The following is a 21,334-nucleotide window of genomic DNA, read 5'->3' on the forward strand; positions in this document are numbered from 1 at the left end:
ATGTTGATTAGATGTATAGTGGTGATTGTTTCAATAAATGCAAATATCGAATCATTACATTGTATATCTGAAACTAATATAATGTTATATGTCAACTATAACTGAATTTAAAAATCTATAACTAAATGAATTAATCATTTATAATTCCAAGGAATCTGAGAAATACCAATGGGTCTAACTGTAAGAGTAGCAGCAAGAAGTCAGTCCTGCCAACTCACATCCTGTCGGTCTGATCATTTGGGGGAATCCTGGTACCTGCAATGCCTGAATACTCTATACATGTAAAGGATGATGGTGACAATAACTGTCATTTACTGAACACTTAATTTATGTCAGATACTTTATAAAGATTCCTCGTGCAATCTTTATAATAATCCTAAAGGTGTATTAGTTGGGGTAGGCTAACTGCGGAAACAAACATCCTCCAAGTTTCAGTGACTTACCAAAATAAATGTTATTTCTTACTTACATCTGATGGGGTGACAAAGGAGTGGCAGCAGGCTCTGTTCCAGGCTTCTTCTGTCTTAAAGTTCTTGTTTCTCATAGGTCTCTGGAGTCCTCGCCAGTAAGCCAGCAAATGGAGAAAATCAGAGAAGAGCGTACTTGGGGGATTTTCATAAGCCAAGCAGGAAGTGGTGCTTTTTCTTTCCAACCAGCAATCCATTGCCAGAATTCAGGCCTGGACACACCAGTCTGCAAGAGAGAGCTGAAAATATTTATTGTGCCCAAGAGTAAAAGGGAAACATTAGCAGTCTCTGCAGCAGGTACATATTATTATCTCTATTTTACAGATAAGGACACTGAGTCTCTGAAACATTCAAATAAATTCCCTAAGGTCACAGATCTAGAAAACAACATTCAACCACAGGTCTGTAGGACCCAAAAGCCCATGCTCTTTCTAAGTAACACTGCAGAACTCACAGGAACTGTCACCATCTCAGTATACTTACCTCAGTGGGAGGATTAAGCAAATGGTCAGGAGATGACAGGGGATTGAATTGTCTGTACTCTCTTACCATTACAAGAGGGAAAGGTTGAGAAAATCTGTTTAGACAGTCAAAATTTCACTTTGCATCACTAAAGAATACGTCTATATGCCTTAAGAATCTTCAACAAACAAAAAACATAGAACCAATGAGATGGATTATTTCATTGACAAAATACCATAGCCAAATACATAAATACCTGTGATATCCCGTAAATGATTATAGTCTGACAGGATGACTATGAAATGACCAAAGAATATTTGTATTTGGAAGGCTAGAATAATCTCCTATTTATCAAGAATCCAAAACCACCCAGAACACCTGAATAGTCAGATTTATTTTGCAGTGCTATTGAATAACAATGCTTGCTGGTACTTGTGAACCTAAGCCACCCCAAGATTCTGCAGTTTCTTCTGAATTATCAAAAAGAGATTTTATTATATTGTTTAATCTTATCATTATTATAAAATAACTAATTTAAGTTTGACAATTCATGTAAGCTACTTATATTAAATCATCCACATTGTTCAAATATTCAGAAACATTCCATTCCTTCATATTTCTGAACAAAAAATGATTGCATTTAGGGGAAGGACAGAACATGAAGTGATTAAGATGAAAGTGGAGTGTCTTCTTCATAGGCAAATGCCTAGTGAGCTGGCTATGAAGGGTAGATAAAATTATCTCCGTATAACAATTTTTATATATTTCCGTATATAGAAAGATACATACGGAAATCATTAAGCTAATTTGGCTATAAATGAGATAGAAATCAAGACACATCAAAAGATTAGATAGGCAAAAACTACTAGAACTACAAATAAGAAACCTGGAGGTTCAAAGACTTGAAACTTGAATTTGATATGAAAGATCACATTGGGCTCTAAATTACTGATGCAAGTGATCAAATTTCTTTTAGTGGCCATTGAATTATGCAGTTGGTTTGGGTGGGAAAGTCTAGAAGCAAACAGACAGGAAAGTTATCTAAAAGGATGGTAACTATGATAGTGAAAAAGGGAAGAGCCAATGGTGCTAGTCATTTGCTATGTTTTTTTCTCTATTTCTGTATTCATTGCATCTTAGGAGCACTTCCATATCATCATGTTAGTCAGTATTCCTGACTCTACTAAATCTTATGAACACGTTTCTGAGAGAATATAATTTGTTTCCTTTTTCAGTTCTAGTGCCATTCTCAGAAGGTTACTTATCTAACCTTAACCCTCCTTGGGGCAACCTTTTACTGTTCTCAAAAATAGGATACTTTCTAAGCTTCATGTGACTTTACCATGTTTCTACAAATCTGGAAAGGAAAAGATTACATGTCTTAATTCTATTCTTATGGGGACATGACTTGGGTTAGACCTTTTTCTGTATCTGGGTGAATGGCATTTTCAGATAGGCAGTTTTCTGCCACACTCTGTTAGGTACCGTGTAAGAGTTTTATTCCATCAGAGCTTCCCCACTACCTTACTCAGAGATAATCCTCAAAGCCAAGGCTGTCTCAGCTTGAAAAGTGAGGAAGGGCTACAGCAGACCGTTGGAAGTTGTGTGTTTACTTGAATTTTTACTACCATGTGTGCTGCACACCTTCAAATGTCCCCATAGTCGTCCTGTGAATCCAGTCATCTGATCTGTCAACTGGAATCTCATCCTCTCTTTGAGAAAGGCTCCTATGAGAAATTCCATTGCCCTTAGTCCCATGTACTTGCTTTCTCATGATCAACGGTGGCTCTTACTTCTGCTGAACTATTGATTTCACACACCTCACCTCTTATAGATGATTGCTTCTCTTTGTTCTATACAGAGCTTCTTTCCTTGATTTCCCCCAAACCACATAGACACTGCAATGCCATGAGTTGTTACATTGCCAAAAGGCCTTTAAAGTTCTCAGCTACTATGCCACCATAGTGGCATAGGAATTTTTCTATCTTCCTCCACAGATTCAGCCTGCTACCTACGTTTTATGGCCTTTTCTCTAACTCCATCCTCCCTTGTCTTTCTTCCTGGCATTCCTCCTCCACATCTATGTTCACTTCTTTATGCATAACTGTTTAGTTCTCTCTTTGTATTGCAGCCTCCTTCTACACCTCACTCTAAAGGCCTCACCTTCCACAGTCATGGAAGTTTATCAAGGCATTTTCCTAAATGAAGACAGTTCCCTAAGTGGAACTCTAGTACCAGTGGTTATTAATATTTTCTGAAATATATACATATATATATACATATAATTCATTTAAATATAAAGCAACTAAGCCTCAGAGGACATAAATTTCCAGCTCATATCCTGACAATACATGTCACTTTACCCTAAATACCTTTGTCTTTTAAAATACTGTCAACACAATGCTGTTTTTCATTTTAATTAATAAACTGTATTTCTAGAGCAGTTTGAGGCCCAAAGCAAAATCAAGCAGAACATAACAGGGTTCCCATAGAAAGTCTGTCCCCATACACACACACAACCTGCCCATTATCGACGTCCTGCACCCCAGTAGTAGATTCATTACAATTGATAAACCTACATTGACACAACACAATCACTCGAAGTTCATAGTTTACATTAGGGTTCACTTTTGGTTTTATACGTTCTATGGGTTTTGACAAATGAATAATGACATGTATCTACCATTGTCTTATCATACAGGATAGTTTGCCCTAAAAATCCTCTGAGCTCTGCCTATTCATCCCTCCCTCCCTCCTAACCCCTGGCAACCACTGATCTTTTTACTGTCTCCATAGTTTTGCCTTTTCCAGAATGTCATATAGTTGAGATCAAACAGCATGTAGCTTTTCAGATTGGTTTATTTCACTTAGTAACATGGTTTCTCCATATCTTGTCATGGTTTGGTAGCTCATTTCATTTTAGCACTGAATAGTGCTCCATTATCTGGATGTACCACAGTTTATTTTTCCATTCACGTACTGAAGGACATCTTGGTTGCTTCTAAATTTTGGCAATTATGTATAAAGCTTCTATAAACATCCATGTGCAGGTTTTTGTGTGGACCTAAGTTTTTAACTCCTTTGGGTAAATACCAAGGGGCACAATTGCTGGATCATATGATAAAAAATGTCTAGTTTCAGAAGTAACTGCCAAACTGTCTTCCAAAGTGGCTATACCATTTTGCATTGCCATCAACAATGAATGAGAGTTCCTGTTGTTTCACATGATCATCAACACTTGGTGCTGTTACCAGAGTTTTGAATTTTGGCCATTCTAATTGGTATGTAGTGGTATCTCATTGTTGTTTAATTTGCAACTCCCTAAGGGCATATGTTTGTGTCATGTTCAAGTTCTTTTATTTATGTCTTAAAATTTTCTAAGTACAGGTCTTTCACCTCCTTGGTTAAATTTATTCCTAGGGGTTTTATTCTTTTTTGATGCAATTGTAAGTGAGACTGTTTTCTTAATTGCTCTTTCTGATAGTTCATTACTAGTGTATATAAATGCAACAGATTTCTGTATATTGATTTTGTATCCGGCTCTTTTACTTAATTCATTCAGTATTTCTAATAGTTTTTTTGATACGTACTTACAGTTTTCTACAAATAATATCACTGCAAACAGTGACAGTTTTACTTCTTCCTTTCCAATTTGGATTCCTTTTATTTCTTTTTCTATTCGATTGCTGTAGCTAGGACTGCCAATATGTGCTGAATAAAAGTGGCAAGAGTGGGCATCCTTGTCTTGTACCTGACCTTAGAAGAAATGCTTTCAGCTTTTCACCATTGAGTATAATATTGGCTGTGGGTTTGTCATATGGAGCCTTTATTACATTGAGGTATATTCCCTCCATAGCCACTTTGTTGAGAGTGTTTATCATAAATGGATGTTGAATTTTGTCAAAAGCTTTTCTGAATCTATTGAGATGATCATATGATCTTTATCCTTCATTTTGTTAATGTGGTGTATCACATTGATTTACACATATTGAACCAACCTTGCATCCCTGAGATAAATCTCACTTGATCATGGTGTACAATCCTTTTAATGTATTGTTGGATTTGGTTTGCTTATATTTTGTTGAAGATTTTTGCATGTATGTTCATCAGTGATATTGGCCTGGAATTTTCTTTTCTGTGTGATACCTTTGTCTGGTTTTGGTATCATCGTAACGCTGGCCTCATAGAATGAGTTTGAAAGCGTTCCTTTCTCTTCAATTTTTTGGAATAGTTTGAGAAAGATAGGTGTTAACTCTTCCTTAAATATTTGGTAGAATTCACCTGTGAAGCCATCTGGTCCTGGACTTTTATTTGTTGTGAGTTGTTTTTTTTTTTTTTCTGATTCAATTTTATTACTGATTCAATTTCTATTTCTTCCTGAATCAGTCTTGGGAGATTGTACATTTCTAGGAATATATCCATTTCTTCTAGGTTATTCATTTCATTGGCATATCATTGCTTGTAGGAATCCCTTAGGATCCTTTGTATTTCTGCAGAGTTGGTTGTAACTTTAATTCTTCCATTTCTGAAATTATTTATATGCACCATCTCTTTTTATCTTGATGGCTGGCTAAAGGTTTATCAATTTTGTTAACATTTTCAAAAAACCAGCTCTTAGTTTCATTGATCTCTTCTATTTTCTTAGCCTCTTTTTCATTGATTTCTATTCTGAACTTTTTTATTTCTTTCATGCTACTAACTTTATTTCTTTTATTTATTTATTTATTTTTTGGTCATGCTGTACAGCAAGTGGGATCTTAGTTCCCCAACCAGGGATCAAACCCATGTTCCCTGCATTGGGAACACGGAGGCTTCATCACTGGACCACCAGGGATGTCCCCTGCTACTAACTTTAGATTTTGTTTATTCTTTTTCTCTAGTTCCTTTAGGTGTAAGGTTAGATTATTTATTTGGGGTTTTTCTTGCTTACTGATGATAGGCCTGTATCAGCATAAACTCCCCTCTTAGAACTGCTTTTGCTTCATCCCATAGATTTTGGATCATTGTGTTTCATTTTCATTTGTCTTGAGGTATTTTCTGATTTCCTTTTTGATTTCTTCAGTGACCCATTGGTTATTTAGTAGGATATGATTTTTCATGTGTTTGTGGGTTTTACAGTTTTTTCTTGTAATTGTTTTCTAGTCTCATACCATTACAGTTGGAAAAGATACTTGATATTTCAATCTTCTTAAATTTATTGAGACTTGTTTTGTGGCCTATAATGGGATCTATCCTGAAGATCTATCTATTCCCTATGCACTTGAAAAGAATGTGCATTCTCCTTCTTTTGGATGGAATCTTCTATAGATAGATAGATAGATAGATAGATAGATAGATAGATAGATAATTAGGCCTATCTGATATAATGTGTCATTTAAGGCCAGTGTTTCCTTATTGATTTTCTATCTGGATAATCTGTCCATTGATGTAAGTGGGGTGTTAAAGTGCCCTACTATTACTATGCTACTGTCAATTTCTCCCTTTATGTTTGTTAATATTTGCTTTAAGTATTTGGGTGCTCCTATGTTTGGTGCATATACATTTACAATTGTTGTATCTTCTTGTTAAATTAATACCTTTATCATTATGTAATGTTCTTCTTTGTCTCTTGTTACAGACTTTGTTTTAAAGTTGAATTTCTCTGATCAAAATATTGCTACCCAACTTTCTTTTACCATGTCCATTGAATAACTTTTTCCATCCCTTCACTTTCAGTCTGTGTGTATCTTTAGATCTGAAGTGAGTCGCTTGTAGGTAGCAAATATATGGGTCTCATATTTTTAATCCATTCAGCCACTCTATGTCTTTTGATTGGAGTATTTAGTCCATTTACATTTAAGTAATTATTAATAGGTATGTACTTATTGCCAGTAACAATTTAAAATTCTTAATTATTTCCTGGTTGTATTTGTAGTTCTGTTTTGGTCCTTTCTTCTTTTCCTCTCTTCCCTTGTGATTTGATTTTTAGTGTTATGTTTGGATCCCTTTCTCTTTGTGTGTGTGTATCTATTATAGGGTTTTGACCTGTGGTTACCATGAGTTTCAGATATAACTATATACAACTATATATATATACACACACACAGAACTATGTATAATTATACACACATAACTATGTATAACTATATATGTGATTATTTTAAATTAACGATCTCTTAAGTTTGAAGGCATTCTACCAATCCTGCATTTTTACTCCCACCCCATGTTTAAGGTTTTTGACATCATAATTTACATCTTCTTGTTTGTATATCCCTTAACTACTTATTGTGAACATAGATAATTTTACTACTTTTGTCTTTTAACCTTCCTACTAGCTTTATAAGTGATTCATCTAGTAACTTACTATGTGTTTGCCTTTACCAATGACACTTTTTCCTTCATAATTTTCATATTTCTAGCAATGGTCTTTTCTTTTCCACTTGGAGAAGTCCCTTTAACATTTCCTGTAAAGCCTATTTAGTGGTGATAGCTTTTGCTTATCTATAAAAGTCATTATATCTCCAACAAATCTTAGTGATAGCCTTGTTTGGTATTCTTGGTTGTAGGCTTTTTCCTTTCATCACTTTGAATATGTCATGCCACTCCCTCCTAACCTGCAAAGTTTCTGCTGAAAAATCAACTGGTTTTCTTATGGGTGTTCCCTTATATGTAACTAGTTGCTTTTCCTTTGCTGATTTTTAGATTCTCTTTTATCTTTAATTTTTGCTGTTTTAATTAGAATGTACTATGGTGTGGCCCTCGTTGGGGTCATCTTGCTTGGGACTTTCTGTGCTTCCTGGACATGAATGTCTGTTTCCTATATCAAGTTAGGGAAATTTTCAGCTATTTTTTCTTCACATAAGTTCTCTGCCCCTTTCTTTCTCTCATCTCTTTCTTAGACCCCAATAGTGCAAATGTTAGTATGCTTCATATTGTCACAAAGGTCTCTTAAAATGTTCTCATTTTTTAGAAACTTTTTTCTGTTCAGCTTGGGTAATTTCCACTACTTTGTCTTCCAGTTCTCTGATCCATTCCATTATATCATCTAATCTACTTTTGATTCCTTCCAGTGTATTTTTTTATTTCAGTTATTGTATTCTTCAGCTCTGTTTGGTTCTTCTTCATGTTTTCTAACTCTTCATTAAAATTCCCACTATTTTTATCCATTCTTCTCCAAAGTTCAGTGAGCAACTTTATGATCACTACCTTGAACTCTTTGTTGGGTAGATTGCTTATTTCCACTTTGTTTAGTTCTTTTTCTGAGGTTTTGTCTTGCTTCTCCATTTGGAACATATTCCTATGTCTCCTCATTTTGCCTAATTCTCAGTGTTTATTTCTATGTATTAGGTGAGTCAGTTACATTCCCTATCTTGGAGAAGTGGCCTTATATAGGAGATGTCCTGTGGATCCCAGCAGCACACTCTGCTCTGGTCACCAGTGCTACATGCTCTAGGGGTGCCCTTTATGTGGGCTGTGTGGGCCCTTTTATTGTGGCAGGGCCAACTACTACAAGTAGGCTGGTAGGTGGCTGTCCCACATTCCAGTTGGCTGCCAGGCCCTGCCTTGTACAGTGGCTGCCAGCCCACTGGTGGGAAGGCTTCGGTCCTGGCACAGCTTGGCCAGGGGCACCTTGGGGCTAGTGCTGGCCTACTGGTGGGTGGGGCTTGGTCCTGGGGTGGCTCTAGTTCGTAACTTTCAAGGTGCAGATATAATCATTAGACTTGGGAACTCTGTGTAAGTTGGGCAGGGGAGACAAGTAAATAAATATGACTAGCAGTAATCTCCATGGACACAGCATACCCTATGCCCACTATCCTGTTCTACCTGTATCATTTCAGGTACCAGAAGATAAACATATGCAACCTCTAATAAAGCAAAAAACAAACATGGAAATAATGAAAAAAGACAAAAAGGAGAGCTATTTGAAGTGTCTGGGGTATTTGTGAGATAAAATAGGATATTATCTCCCTTCATTTCTGGAAAGCCTGAACACAACTTTTTCTTAAAAAAGCAAAACAAAAGGCAGTATTAACTTAAGATAATATTAACAAATATTTATCTTTTTCTAGTCACTCACTCATCCCTTAACCTTTGTCATTCAGTTCCTAGTAAAACAATCCTTTGAAAGTCACTAAGATCTTCCAAATATTATATTCAATAGACTTATCACCATTCTCAAATTTTTTCCCATCTGTATCATTTGACATTATTAAGCACCTTTCCCTTTTTGAAAATTTTATATCCTGTGGTTCCACTCACACAAAGAAATCCTTCTTAATAAGTAATTAATTAAATTTCTCAACATATGTTATCAATTTCTGTGTTGTTGTTTCTTCTATGCCATGCCTTCACTTTGGACTTACTAATTTTTTTAAATTAATTAATTAATTTATTGGCTGTGTTGGGTCTTTTTTGCTGCATGCAGGCTTTCTCTAGTTGCGGCAGGCGGCGGCTACTCTTCGTTGTGGTGCTTGGGGTTCTCGTTATGGTGGCTTCTCTTGTTGCAGAGCACAAGCTCTAGGCGCAGGAGCTTCAGTAGTTATGGCGCATGGGCTCAGTAGTTGTGGCTTGCAGGCTCTAGAGTGCAGGCTCGGCAGTTGTGGCGCACGGGCTTAGCTGCTCCGTGGAATGTGGTATCTTCCCAGACCAGGGCTCACACCCATGTCCCCTGCATTGGCAGGCAGATTCTTAACCACTGTGCCACCAGGGAAGTCCCTGGACTTACTAATATTACAGAGGCATATTCCATGATAATATTTTAGTGAGAGACTGTAAGTGGTAAACGCCCTACATTTTTGTATGTCTGAAAAAAATCTCTATTTTTCCCTCATTCTTGAGGGAGAGTTTAACTAATACACACTTCATGTTCAATTTCATTTTTTACCTCTGCATTTAGAATATACTACTCCATTCTCTTCTAACAGATTTTTTTTGAAGATGTAAAGAATTGCCCATCTAAAGATGGGTCCTGTCGGACACTCCAAAACATACAATCAGTCCAGCAGAAATCCATCAAAAGATAAAAATAGTATATCTGGGACACCAAGCATGAGCAGGACAAGAGGCTCTGCCCCTTCATCTCCAGTCCCACCTCCTACCAAAGTGATAGCTTCCAGCAAACCTTGGGGAAAGACTGGCTCATGCTCATGTCAGATCCAGCTCTTCCAACAAAGCCACTGGGTACAAACAGACAGTACAGGTACATTCCCACACAAGGACACTCCTTCAAGACCACAAAAGGTAACTATTTCAAAAAATTTCACAGAGACAGAGAAAGTTAAGCAAAATGAGAAGACAGAGAAATTTTTCCATTGAAAGAACAAGAGCAAACTCTGAAAAAACAATTAATGAAACAGAAATGAATAATTTACCATATAAAGAGTTCAAAGCATGAGTAATAAGAATGCTAGCTGAATAAGGGAAAATAATAGATAAACACAATGAGAATTTTAACAAGGAACTAGAAAATATAAAAAAGAACCAGTCAGAACTGAATACAATAATGGAAATGAAAAACACATGAGAAGGAATTAACAGCAGACTGGATGATACAGAAGAACTCATAAGTGATCTGGAAGATAGAATAATGGAAATCAGCCATAAGAACAGCAAAAAGAAAAACAAATTTTTAAAAATAGTCTAAGGGACCTCTGGGACAACAACAGAGTACCAACATTCACATTATAGGGGGGCCCAAAAGAAGAAGCGATAAAGGGCTAAAAATGCATTTGATAAAATTATGGCTGAAAACTTCCTGAACCTGAAGAACAGATAGTGAGGTACAGGAAACACAGAGGGTCCCAAACAAGATGAACCCAAACAGACATCATCAAAGACACATCATAATTAAAATGACAAAAGTTAAAGAGATAATTTGAAAGGCAGCAAGAGAAAAACAGAGTCATATACAAGGGAAGCCCAATAAGGCTATTTTTCTGCAGAAAATTTGCAGGCCAGAAGACAGTGGCATGGTATATTTAAAGTGCTAAACATGGAAAACCTCCAACTTAGGAAAATCTACCCAGCAAGATAATCACTTAGAATTGAAGTAGAGATAAAGAACTTCTCAGACAAAGAAAAACTAAAAGAGTTCATCAATATTGAACCTACCCTAAAAGAAGTGTTAAAGGATCTACTCTAAGTGGAAAAGAAAAGGCTACAACAAGAAATATCTATAGGAAAGGAAAAATCCCACTAGCAAAGGCAAATATATAGTAAAGGCTGAGGATGAATCAGATAAATAAGCTAGTATTAAAATACAAAAAATGTAAAAATCAACTATAACTACAACAAACAATAAAGGGATAAACATGAAGGTTAAAATATATCAAGAAAAAATGTGATAGAAGGGAGTAAAAATGGTAGATCTTTCAGAATGTGTTTGAACTAAAATGACTACTAGTTTAAAACAAGTAGACATATTTATAGTCAACGTATATGAACCCCATGGTAATCACAACAAATTAAAAACCTACAATAGATACACAAAAACAAGACAGAAAGGGACACAAGCATATCACTAAAGAAAATCATCAAACCACAAGAACCTAAAGAAAAGAACAGTAAAGAACTACAAAAACAACTAGAAAATAAGTAGCAAAAGGGCAATAAGTACATATACCTATCAATAATCACTTTAAATGTCAATGGACTAAATGCTCCAATCAAAAGACATAGGGTGGCTGATTGGATAAATTTTTTAAAAAGACCCATTTACACACTGCTTATAAGAGACTCACTTCAGAACTAAAGGCACACACAGACTAAAAGTGATATAATTAAGAATGATATTTCATGGAAATGACAAGAAAGAAGCAGGAGCAATACTCATATCAGACAAAAAAGACTTTAAAACAAAGTCTATAACAAAAGATGAAGAAGGGCAATATATAATGATAAAGGGATCAATACAAGAAGAGAATATAACATTTGTTAAGATATATGCACATAATATAGGAGCACCTAAACATATAAGGCAAATACTAGCAGACATAAAGGGAGAAATTGACAGTAACACAATAATAGTGGGGGACTTTAACACCCCACTTATGTCAACAGACAGATCATCCAGACATAAAATCAATACGGAAACATCAGTCTTAAATGACATGTTATAAAATAGATAGCTAGTGGGAAGCAGCCACATAGCACAGGGAGATCAGCTGGGTGCTTTGTAACCACCTAGAGGGATGGGATAGGGAGGATGGGAGGGAGACACAAGAGGGAGGAGATATGGGGATATATGTATATGTATAGCTGATACACTTTGTTATAAAGCAGAAACAAACACAGCATTGTAAAGCAATTATACTCCAATAAAAATGTTTAAAAAAATGACATATTAGACCAACTGGACTTAATAGCTATCTACAGGACATTCCATCCAAAAACAGTAGAATACACATTCTTTTCAAATGCGCATGGAATGTTCTCCAGGGTAGATCACATGCTAGGCCACAAAGCAATTCTCAACAAATTTAAGAGGATAGAAATTATAGCAAGCATTTTTTCTGACCACAGTGATATGAAACTAGAACTCAATTATAGAAAGAAAAATGGGAAAAACACAAACATGTAGAGACTAAACAACATGCTACTAAAAAACTATTTGGTCAATGAAAAAATGAAAAAGAAAATCAGAAAATACCTGAAGATAAATGAAAATAGAAACACAATTTTCCAAAATCTATCAGATACAGCAAAAGCAGTTCTAAGAGGGAGGTTTACAGTGATATAGGCCTAGCTCAGTGAGCAAGAAAAATCTCAAATAAACAACCTAACTTACTATCTAAAGGAATTAGAAAAAGAAGAACAAACAAAGCCCAAAGTCAGCAGAATGAAGGAAATAATAAAGTTCATAGAGCAAATAAAATAGAGACCAAAAAAAATTGAAAATATCAATGAAACCAAGAGATGGTTTTTTGAAAAGATAAACAAAATTGATAAAGTTTTAGCTAGGCTCATCAAGAAAAAAAGAGAGAGAATCCAAATAAACAAAATAGGAAGTGAAAGAGGAGAAATAACTGATATCAGAGATCCAAAAAGTCATGAGAATACTATGAACAGTTATACGCCAAAAAATTGGACAACCTAGAAGAAATGGATAAATTTCTATAAACATACAACCACCCAAGACTGAATCAGGAAGAAATAGACAATCTGAACGGACCAATCAATAGTAGTAAAACTGAACTTGTAATAAAATAAATATATAAATAAATAAATAACACAACTCTCAGCAAACTCCATGACCAGACAGCATCAGAGGGGAATTCTACCAAATATAAAAAGGAGAGCTAATACCTATCTTTCTCAAACTAGTCCAAAATATTGAAAAGGAGGCAACACTCCCATTTTCATTCTACAAGGCCACATTACCATTAATTATTATTAATTAATTACCATTACCCTGACACCAAAACCAAAGACACTACAAAAAAGAAAATTACAGGCCAACGTCTCTGATGAATATAGATGCAAAAATCCTTAACAAATATTAGCAAGCTGAATTCAACAATATACAAAAAGGATCATACACCATTGTCAGGTGGGATTTATTTCAGGGATGCAAGGATGGTTCAATATCTGCAAATCAATCAATGTGATACACCACATTAACAAAAGGAAGGATGAACAGGACCAGAGGACATAAGCAAGCTCAATGAAGAGGTTACTCAGACTCCCATGCCACTCACCAAGGTTGCACTATAACACCATTCTCAGCTCATACCAATGGTTATATAGGGCTTCTTGTATAAAATGCTAAAGGAAGAGGGAAAAGCCTGTGGTTTTATGGATAGGTTTATGGGTAGGCTGCCTAGATAAACAGGTTCTAGTTGGAAATGCAAAATAGCTGCATGACAATCATTCAACTGAATGACAGTGAAAAGCAAAATTTTCTCCATGAGTGAAGCTTTGAACTGTGCACCTAATGATCCACTTTGTGTGGCGCTCTATAAATTCCTTAAGGCTGAAAGCTGTATGTCTTCTTTGAATTCTCCTCTATTATCCACTGTTATCAGTCAAAATGCTTAGTTTTAAGATAACATAAAACTCAGTCAACCTACTTATGCATTAAAAAAAGGCAGGTGAGATTTTATGATAAGGATACAGGAATATTTTATAGAACCCCAGGAATGAAGACAGGCCTAAGGAAAATTCTATAAACATAAATTGGAACTGCATTTGGATTCTTAATCTCATCTCTGTTCCTCTCTGAGTGATTTCCTCTCTCTCTCTTTTCTTTCCTTTTCTCTATACACTGACACACTGACATTTTCTGCTTCTCTACTAGAAATGGTATGTGAAAAATGGCAAATCTATTATCTCTCAAAGTTATATATGTGTGTGTGTGTGTGTGTCATGGTCCACCATCTGAGAGACTGAATTTTTAAAATTTGGTGTAAATATAGATTCCCATGAATAATAAAAACAAAAAACCTCTAACTGGCCCAGCTGGAATCAAGTGCCTATTCTGCATCTAATCAAATTGTGTAAAGTACAAAGTCAAGAGTTGTGTTATTAAAAATGGTTGCTAGAGGCTCAGCATTGATTCTAAAGGAGAATTAGGTCATTGTTAGCTGAACAATGGACATACTCTATCATTCTCATTTTCTCAGTTCTCCTGACTAGAAACCTTAGTCAGCTTTGGTTTATCCTTCTCTTTTATTTACTATATAGTTCTTTCACCATGAACTATTCCATTCTTCTTTCAAAATTACTCTTTTATCTATTCCATCTCCATTCCTACTTCATCATTTTCCAAAATGACAGTCCAAAAAAAGGATATTTATTGTAAAATCTGCATTTTTTAACTACTAAAGATAAATTTTTTTTTCTCGCTATAGACTACTGGTGTTTCTGCATTACTGGCTTGTGTTTTGGACTGAATTGTGTCCCTACCACCACCCAAACTCATACGTTGAAGTGCTAACCCGCGATATGATTATATTTAGAGACAGGGTCTTTAAAGAGGAGATTCAGGTTCAATAAAGTCATTAGGGTAGAGCTCTAATCCAACAGAACTGGTATTCTTATAAGACAAAGAAACAGCAGGGATGTTTGCACACATAGGAAAGGCGTGTGAGGACACAGTGAGAAGGCTGTCTGCAAACCAAGGAGAGAGGCCTCAGGAGACACTAAACCTGTCAACACCTTCATCTTGGATTTCTAGCCTCCAGAGAAAGCAAATTTCTATTAAGCCATCCACTCCATGGTATTTTATTATGGCAGCCCTGACTAACCAGCGGTTTGCCTCTGTGTTCATTATTCAGTTTTCTTTCATTTTATTCTGGTAAGAGCTCACTAAACATTGACTATTCACTTTTTACACAAATATTTTCCCCAATTTATTTTCCCCTTCATCTTTTTGTTTTGTTTCACATACTGAAGTTGTTTCAGTGTAGTCAAATTTTTCAGACCTTTTCTTACGGTTGCTGCATTTGAAATCATGCCTAGAAAGTTCTTCCCATTCCCAGAATTATATTTATATTCACCCATGTTCTCTTACTATTTTTTTTGTCTCATCTGAATTTTATTTTTAGTGCATGATGTAAGATCCAGATCAATTCTTTTTTCACATAGCCAACCAATTATCCCTGTACCACTTACTCATTTTCCCATTTATTTAAAACCTACTTTTATCATACCCTAAATATTTATATGCACTTAAAACTCCTATTGCTTCTTACTTATGACATTCATTCATTCAATAGTTCATTTTGGAGATTATATTTTTCCACATTTATCATTAAAGAAAAAGAATTTTCTACGAAATTCAAGAAACATTATTTCGGGTGACTCAAATTACTTAAAAAATTCTGGTGGGAAAGTTTTTAGATTAAAATACTAACATATAATTGTTTTTAGCTAATAATAAACATCAAAATAAATATATACAAAACTACTTCACCCAGTAATGAGCCAAATGAAGGGGGGGGGTACCATCTGATTTAATTGAATTATACTAATCAGAAATAAAAGAAAAATGATAGAGAAGAAACTACCTGAAGATTGTCAGTTGGCTTGTTCAGGCTCCTTTCAAGAGAATAGTTGTCCTTTTTTTTTTAATTAGTTATCCAAAAAAAAATTTTTTTCCTCATGGTATAGGAGGGCTATTTTTGTACATCATTACTTATTGGTAAGAAGAAAACCTACTTAATGCAGGTCACTGGGTTAAGGATTCTGTTGTTGTGCCAAGCAAAGGGTATAGACAAGAACTAAGTAGTACAGGCCCTGCAATGTCCACGTTGTATGTGCTTTGCTACCGCTTGAGTTTCGCCTGTCCTTATTCAGGGCCAGAACCATTCCAGGAATTTTAGAGAAAATTCGACAGACTTGAAAAGCATGCCAAAGCTTTAGCTATTACTACTATCCATTATTTTCTGTTTTCCATATGGCAAACACTTTATAACCACATTGCAAATGTGAATGTATTATCAACACGGCTTTATAGACGATGAAACTGAGATTCGAGGAATCATAAACTTCCAAGATCAAACTGGTAAAGAGCATTTCATTCCAACACAAATCTCTGGCGATCCATGGTGCTGAGCGGTCCAAAAAGCTGTGCCCAAGTGAAATGGTAAAGTCAGACAAAAGGAAAGACAAAGCTGTGACAATCGCAGACTGGCATCAGAGAAAGATAAAAGCGCCACGGGGCCTATCAGGAAACTTGCAAGGTAGGCAAGGTACGTGGCCGGCCGAGGCCGACGGAGCGCGTGGAAATGGGAGCTCACTGAGAGGGAGGCCGCAGAGAAACCTCGCTACGGTTTTTGAAGGCCGGAAGTTAAACAAGTTAAAAACCAGAGCGACCCGCTCAGCCAACCACTTCTAAAGGAGACGCGTTAAGACGCTCCGCAAGGAGTAAGTACCTCGCGCCACGAGCTCCTAGATCTCCAAGCCCATCCCGGCATTCTTTGCGCCGCGCAGGCGCAAGCCCTGACGCGCTTGGGCCCCTGCGGCCGCCGTCGGCTCTGAGTTGCTATGGAAACCCAGCTGCCCTCACTATGTCTTTGCAACAGGCCCCTCAGTCCCGGGTATTCGTGGAACTGGTTCCCTGGGCTGACCGGGGCCGGGAGAACTATCTGCTCTCGGGCGGAGAGACGCTGCCCGGCCTCCGCCGCCCTCTCTCCTCAGCGCAGGCCCAGACTGCCACCCGCGAGGTGCATGTAAGCGGTACTGCGGAGGTGTCTGCGACCCCCGACCGGGCGCAGGTGGTCGTGCAGATGAGCAGCACCAAGGAGGCAGCGGCCGAGGCCAAGAAGAGCGTTTGCCGCCGCCTGGACTACGTCACGCAGACCCTCCAGCAGCAGGGCGTGCAGGTGAGGGGTCCGCGGGCGAGGAGCTTCTAGCCTGCCCAAGAAAACCCGGCGGCGGAGGTTGGGGGTGGGGAGCGTCTGGGACACTTTTGTATCATCGGTGGCATTAGAAGGCGCGAGGACCTGGCAGAGTGAATCTCTGGCCCATCCTTCTTGATGAAAGTAATTATCAGCTGCAGAGACTTGTAAAATAAAAGAATTCAAATTGAATGGGGTTTTATTTGGCGATATTTGCTGCAATAATTTTGTTTTTAACGTTGAAATGACGAAGTGTTAAACTTGAAACATTAGATGTAAATGCTTGCCTAAGTAGTGTGCTAGACACTAAATCATTGTGTTTTTTTTTATTCTGCACCACGGAATTAGCAAGTGAAAAACAGGGCTTGCTCCCAAACTGGTAAAGCTTTTTTTTTTTTAACATCTTTATTGGAGTATAATTGCTTTACAGTGGGTGTGTTAGTTTCTGCTTTGTAACAAAGTGAATCAGTTATACATATAAATATATTCCCATATCTCTTCCCTCTTCCATCTCCCTCCCTCCCACCCTCCCTATCCCACCCCTCTAGGTGGTCACAAAGCACGGAGCTGATCCCCCTGTGTTATGAGGCTGCTTCCCACTAGTTATCTATTTTACATTTGGTAGTGTATATATGTCCATGACACTCTCTTACCCTGTCACATCTCACCCCACCCCCTCCCCATATCCTCAAGTCCATTCTCTGGTAGGTCTGTGTCTTTATTCCCGTCTTGCCCCTAGGTTCTTCTGACCATTTTTTTTTTAGATTCCATATATATGTGTTAGCATACAGTATTTGTTTTTCTTTTTCTGACTTACTTCACTCTGTATGACAGACTCTAGGTCCATCCACCTCACTACAAATAACTCACTTTCGTTTCATTTTATGGCTGAGTAATATTCCATTGTATATATGTGCCACATCTTCTTTATCCATTCATCTGTCGGTGGACACTTTGGTTGCTTCCATGTCCTGGCTATTGGAAACAGAGCTGCAGTGAACATTGTGGTACATGACTCTTTTTGAATTATGGTTTTCTCAGGGTATATGCCCAGTAGTGGGATTGCTGGGTCGTATGGTAGTTCTATTTTTAGTTTTTTAAGGAACCTCCATACTGTTCTCCATAGTGGCTGTATCAATTTACATTCCCACCAACAGTGCAAGAGGGTTCCCTTTTCTCCACACCCTCTCCAGCATTTATTGTTTGTAGATTTTTTGATGATGGCCATTCTGACCGGTGTGAGATGATATCTCATTGTAGTTTTGATTTCCATTTCTCTAATGATTAAAGATGTTGAGCATTCTTTCATGTATTTGTTGGCAATCTGTATATCTTCTTTGGAGAATGTCTATTTAGGTCTTCTGCCCATTTTTGGATTGGGTTGTTTGTTTTTTTTTGATATTGAGCTGCATGAGTTGCTTGTATGTTTTGGAGATTAATCCTTTGTCAGTTGCTTCATTTGCAAATATTTTCTCCCATTCTGAGGGTTGTCTTTTCATTTTGTTTATGGTTTCCTTTGCTGTGCAAAAGCTTTTAAGTTTCATTAGGTCCCATTTGTTTATTTTTGTTTTTATTTCCATTTCTATAGGAGGTGGCTCAAAAAGGATCTTGCTGTGATTTATGTCATAGAGTGTTCTGCCTATGTTTTCCTCTAAGAGTTTGATGGTGTCTGGCCTTACATTTAGGGCTTTAATCCATCGTAAGTTTATTTTTGTGTATGGTGTTAGGGAGTGTTCTAATTTCATTCTTTTAAATGTAGCTGTCCAGTTTTCCCAGCACCACTTATTGAAGAGGCTGTCTTTTCTCCATTGTATATTTTTGCCTCCTTTATCAAAAATAAGGTGACCATATGTGCATGGGTTTATCTCTGGGCTTTCTATCCTGTTCCATTGATCTATATTTCTGTTTTTGTGCCAGTACCATACTGTCTTGATTACTGTAGCTTTGTAGTAGAGTCTGAAGTCAGGGAGCCTGATTCCTCCAGCTCCATTTTTCTTTCTCTAGATTGCTTTGGCTATTCGGGGTCTTTTGTGTTTCCACACAAATTGTGAAATTTTTTGTTCTAGTTCTGTGAAAAATGCCATTAGTAGTTTGATATGGATTGCATTGAATCTGTAGATTGCTTTGGGTAGTATAGTCATTTTCACAATGTTGATTCTTCCAATCCAAGAACATGGTATATCTCTCCATCTGTTTGTATCATCTTTAATTTCTTTCATCAGTGTCTTACAGTTTTCTGCATACAGGTCTTTTGTCTCCTTAAGTAGGTTTAAGGACCTACTTAAACCTACCTTAAGGACCTACTTAAACCTACCTTAAGCAGGTTTCCTAGGTATTTTATTCTTTTTGTTGCAGTGGTAAATGGGAGTGTTTCCTTAATTTCTCTTTCAGATTTTTCATCATTAGTGTAAAGGAATGCAAGAGATTTCTGTGCATTAATTTTGTATCCTGCCACTTTACCAAATTCATTGATTAGCTCTAGTAGTTTCCTGGTAGCATCTTTAGGATTCTATATGTATAGTATCATGTCATCTGCAAACAGTGACAGCTTTACTTCTTCTTTTCCAAGTTGGATTCCTTTTATTTCTTTTTCTTCTCTGATTCCTGTGGCTAAAACTTCCAAAACTATTTTGAATAATAGTGGTGAGAGTGGACAACCTTGTCTTGTTCCTGATCTTAGAGGAAATGGTTTCAGTTTTTCACCATTGAGAACGATGTTGACTGTGGGTTTGCCATATATGGCCTTTATTATGTTGAGGTAAGTTCTCTCTATGCCTACTTTCTGGAGGGTTCTTATCATAAATGGGTGTTGAATTTTGTCAAAAGCTATTTCTGCATCTATTGAGATGATCATATGGTTTTTCTCCTTCAGTTTGTTAATATGGTTTATCACATTGATTGATTTGTGTATATTAAAGAATCCTTGCATTCCTAGGATAAACGCGAGGTGATCATGGTGTATGATCCTTTTAATGTGGTGTTGGATTCTGTTTGCTAGTGTTTTGTTGACGATTTTTGCATGTATGTTCATCAGTGATATTGGCCTGTAGTTTTCTTTCTTTGTGACATCTTTGTCTGGTTTTGGTATCAGCGTGATGGTGGCCTCATAGGGTGAGTTTGAGAGTGTTCCTCCCTCTGCTATATTTTGGAAGAGTTTGAGAAGGATAGGTGTTAGCTTTTCTCTAAATGTTTGATAGAATTTGCCTGTGAAGCCATCTGGTCCTGGGCTTTTGTTTGTCAGAAGATTTTTAATCACAGTTTCAATTTCAGTGCTTGTGATTGGTCTGTTTATATTTTGTATTTCTTCCTGGTTCAGTCTCAGAAGATTGTGCTTTTCTACAAATTTGTCCATTTCTTCCAGGTTGTCCATTTTATTGGTATATAGAGTTGCTTGTAGTAATCTCTCATGATCCTTTGTATTTCTGCAGTGTCAGTTGTTACTTCTTTTTCATTTCTAATTCTGTTGATTTGAGTCTTCTCCCTTTTTTTCTTGATGAGTCTGGCTAATGGTTTATCAATTTTGTTTATCTTGTCAAAGAACCAGCTTTTAGTTTTATTGATCTTTGCTATCATTTCTTTTTCATTTATTTCTGCTATGATCTTTATGATTTCTTTCTTTCTGCTAACTCTGGGGTTTTTTTGTTCTTCTTTCTCTAATTGCTGTAGATGTAAGGTTAGGTTGTTTATTTGAGATGTTTCTTGCTTCTTGAGGTAGGATTGTATTGCTATAAACTTCCCTCTTAGAACTGCTTTTGTTGCATCCCATAGGTTTTTGGTCATCGTGTTTTTATTGTCATTTGTTTCTAGGTATTTTTTGATTTCCTCAGTGATCTCTTGGTTATTTAGTAGTGTATTGTTTAACCTCCGTGTGTTTGTATTTTTTACAGAATTTTTCCTGTAATTGATATCTAGTCTCATAGCATTGTGGTCAGAAAAGATAGTTGATACAATTTCAATTTTCTTAAATTTACCAAGGCTTGATTTGTGACCCAAGATATGATCTATCCTGGAGAATGTTCCATGAGCACTTGAGAAAAATGTGTATTCTGTTGTTTTTGGATGGAATGTCCTATAAATAGCAATTAAGTC

At 36.7% G+C, this 21,334-nt stretch overlaps 1 protein-coding gene and 1 long non-coding RNA gene across 2 annotated transcripts in view; one reads left to right on the forward strand and one right to left on the reverse strand.

Moving 5' to 3' along the window:
* Positions 1-16,825, reverse strand: part of LOC137769294 (uncharacterized) — a 169,064-nt gene extending 152,239 nt beyond the window's left edge. Inside the window, exons 1-2 of the long non-coding RNA XR_011074937.1 lie at positions 16,781-16,825; positions 470-693 (exon numbers count right to left, since the gene is read on the reverse strand). This is a non-coding gene — a long non-coding RNA (uncharacterized lncRNA). The remainder of the gene's footprint in view (positions 1-469; positions 694-16,780) is intronic.
* Positions 16,826-16,842: 17 nt separating this feature from the next.
* IRAK1BP1 (interleukin 1 receptor associated kinase 1 binding protein 1) overlaps positions 16,843-21,334 on the forward strand; it is a 33,656-nt gene continuing 29,164 nt past the window's right edge. The window contains exon 1 of the mRNA XM_068551093.1: positions 16,843-17,230. Within this exon, the coding sequence (XP_068407194.1) occupies positions 16,916-17,230 (315 nt within the window). The 5' untranslated portion in view covers positions 16,843-16,915. The remainder of the gene's footprint in view (positions 17,231-21,334) is intronic.

The sequence above is a fragment of the Eschrichtius robustus genome, chromosome 9 (genome assembly GCF_028021215.1).
Source record: "Eschrichtius robustus isolate mEscRob2 chromosome 9, mEscRob2.pri, whole genome shotgun sequence".
NCBI classification, from domain to species: domain Eukaryota; kingdom Metazoa; phylum Chordata; class Mammalia; order Artiodactyla; family Eschrichtiidae; genus Eschrichtius; species Eschrichtius robustus.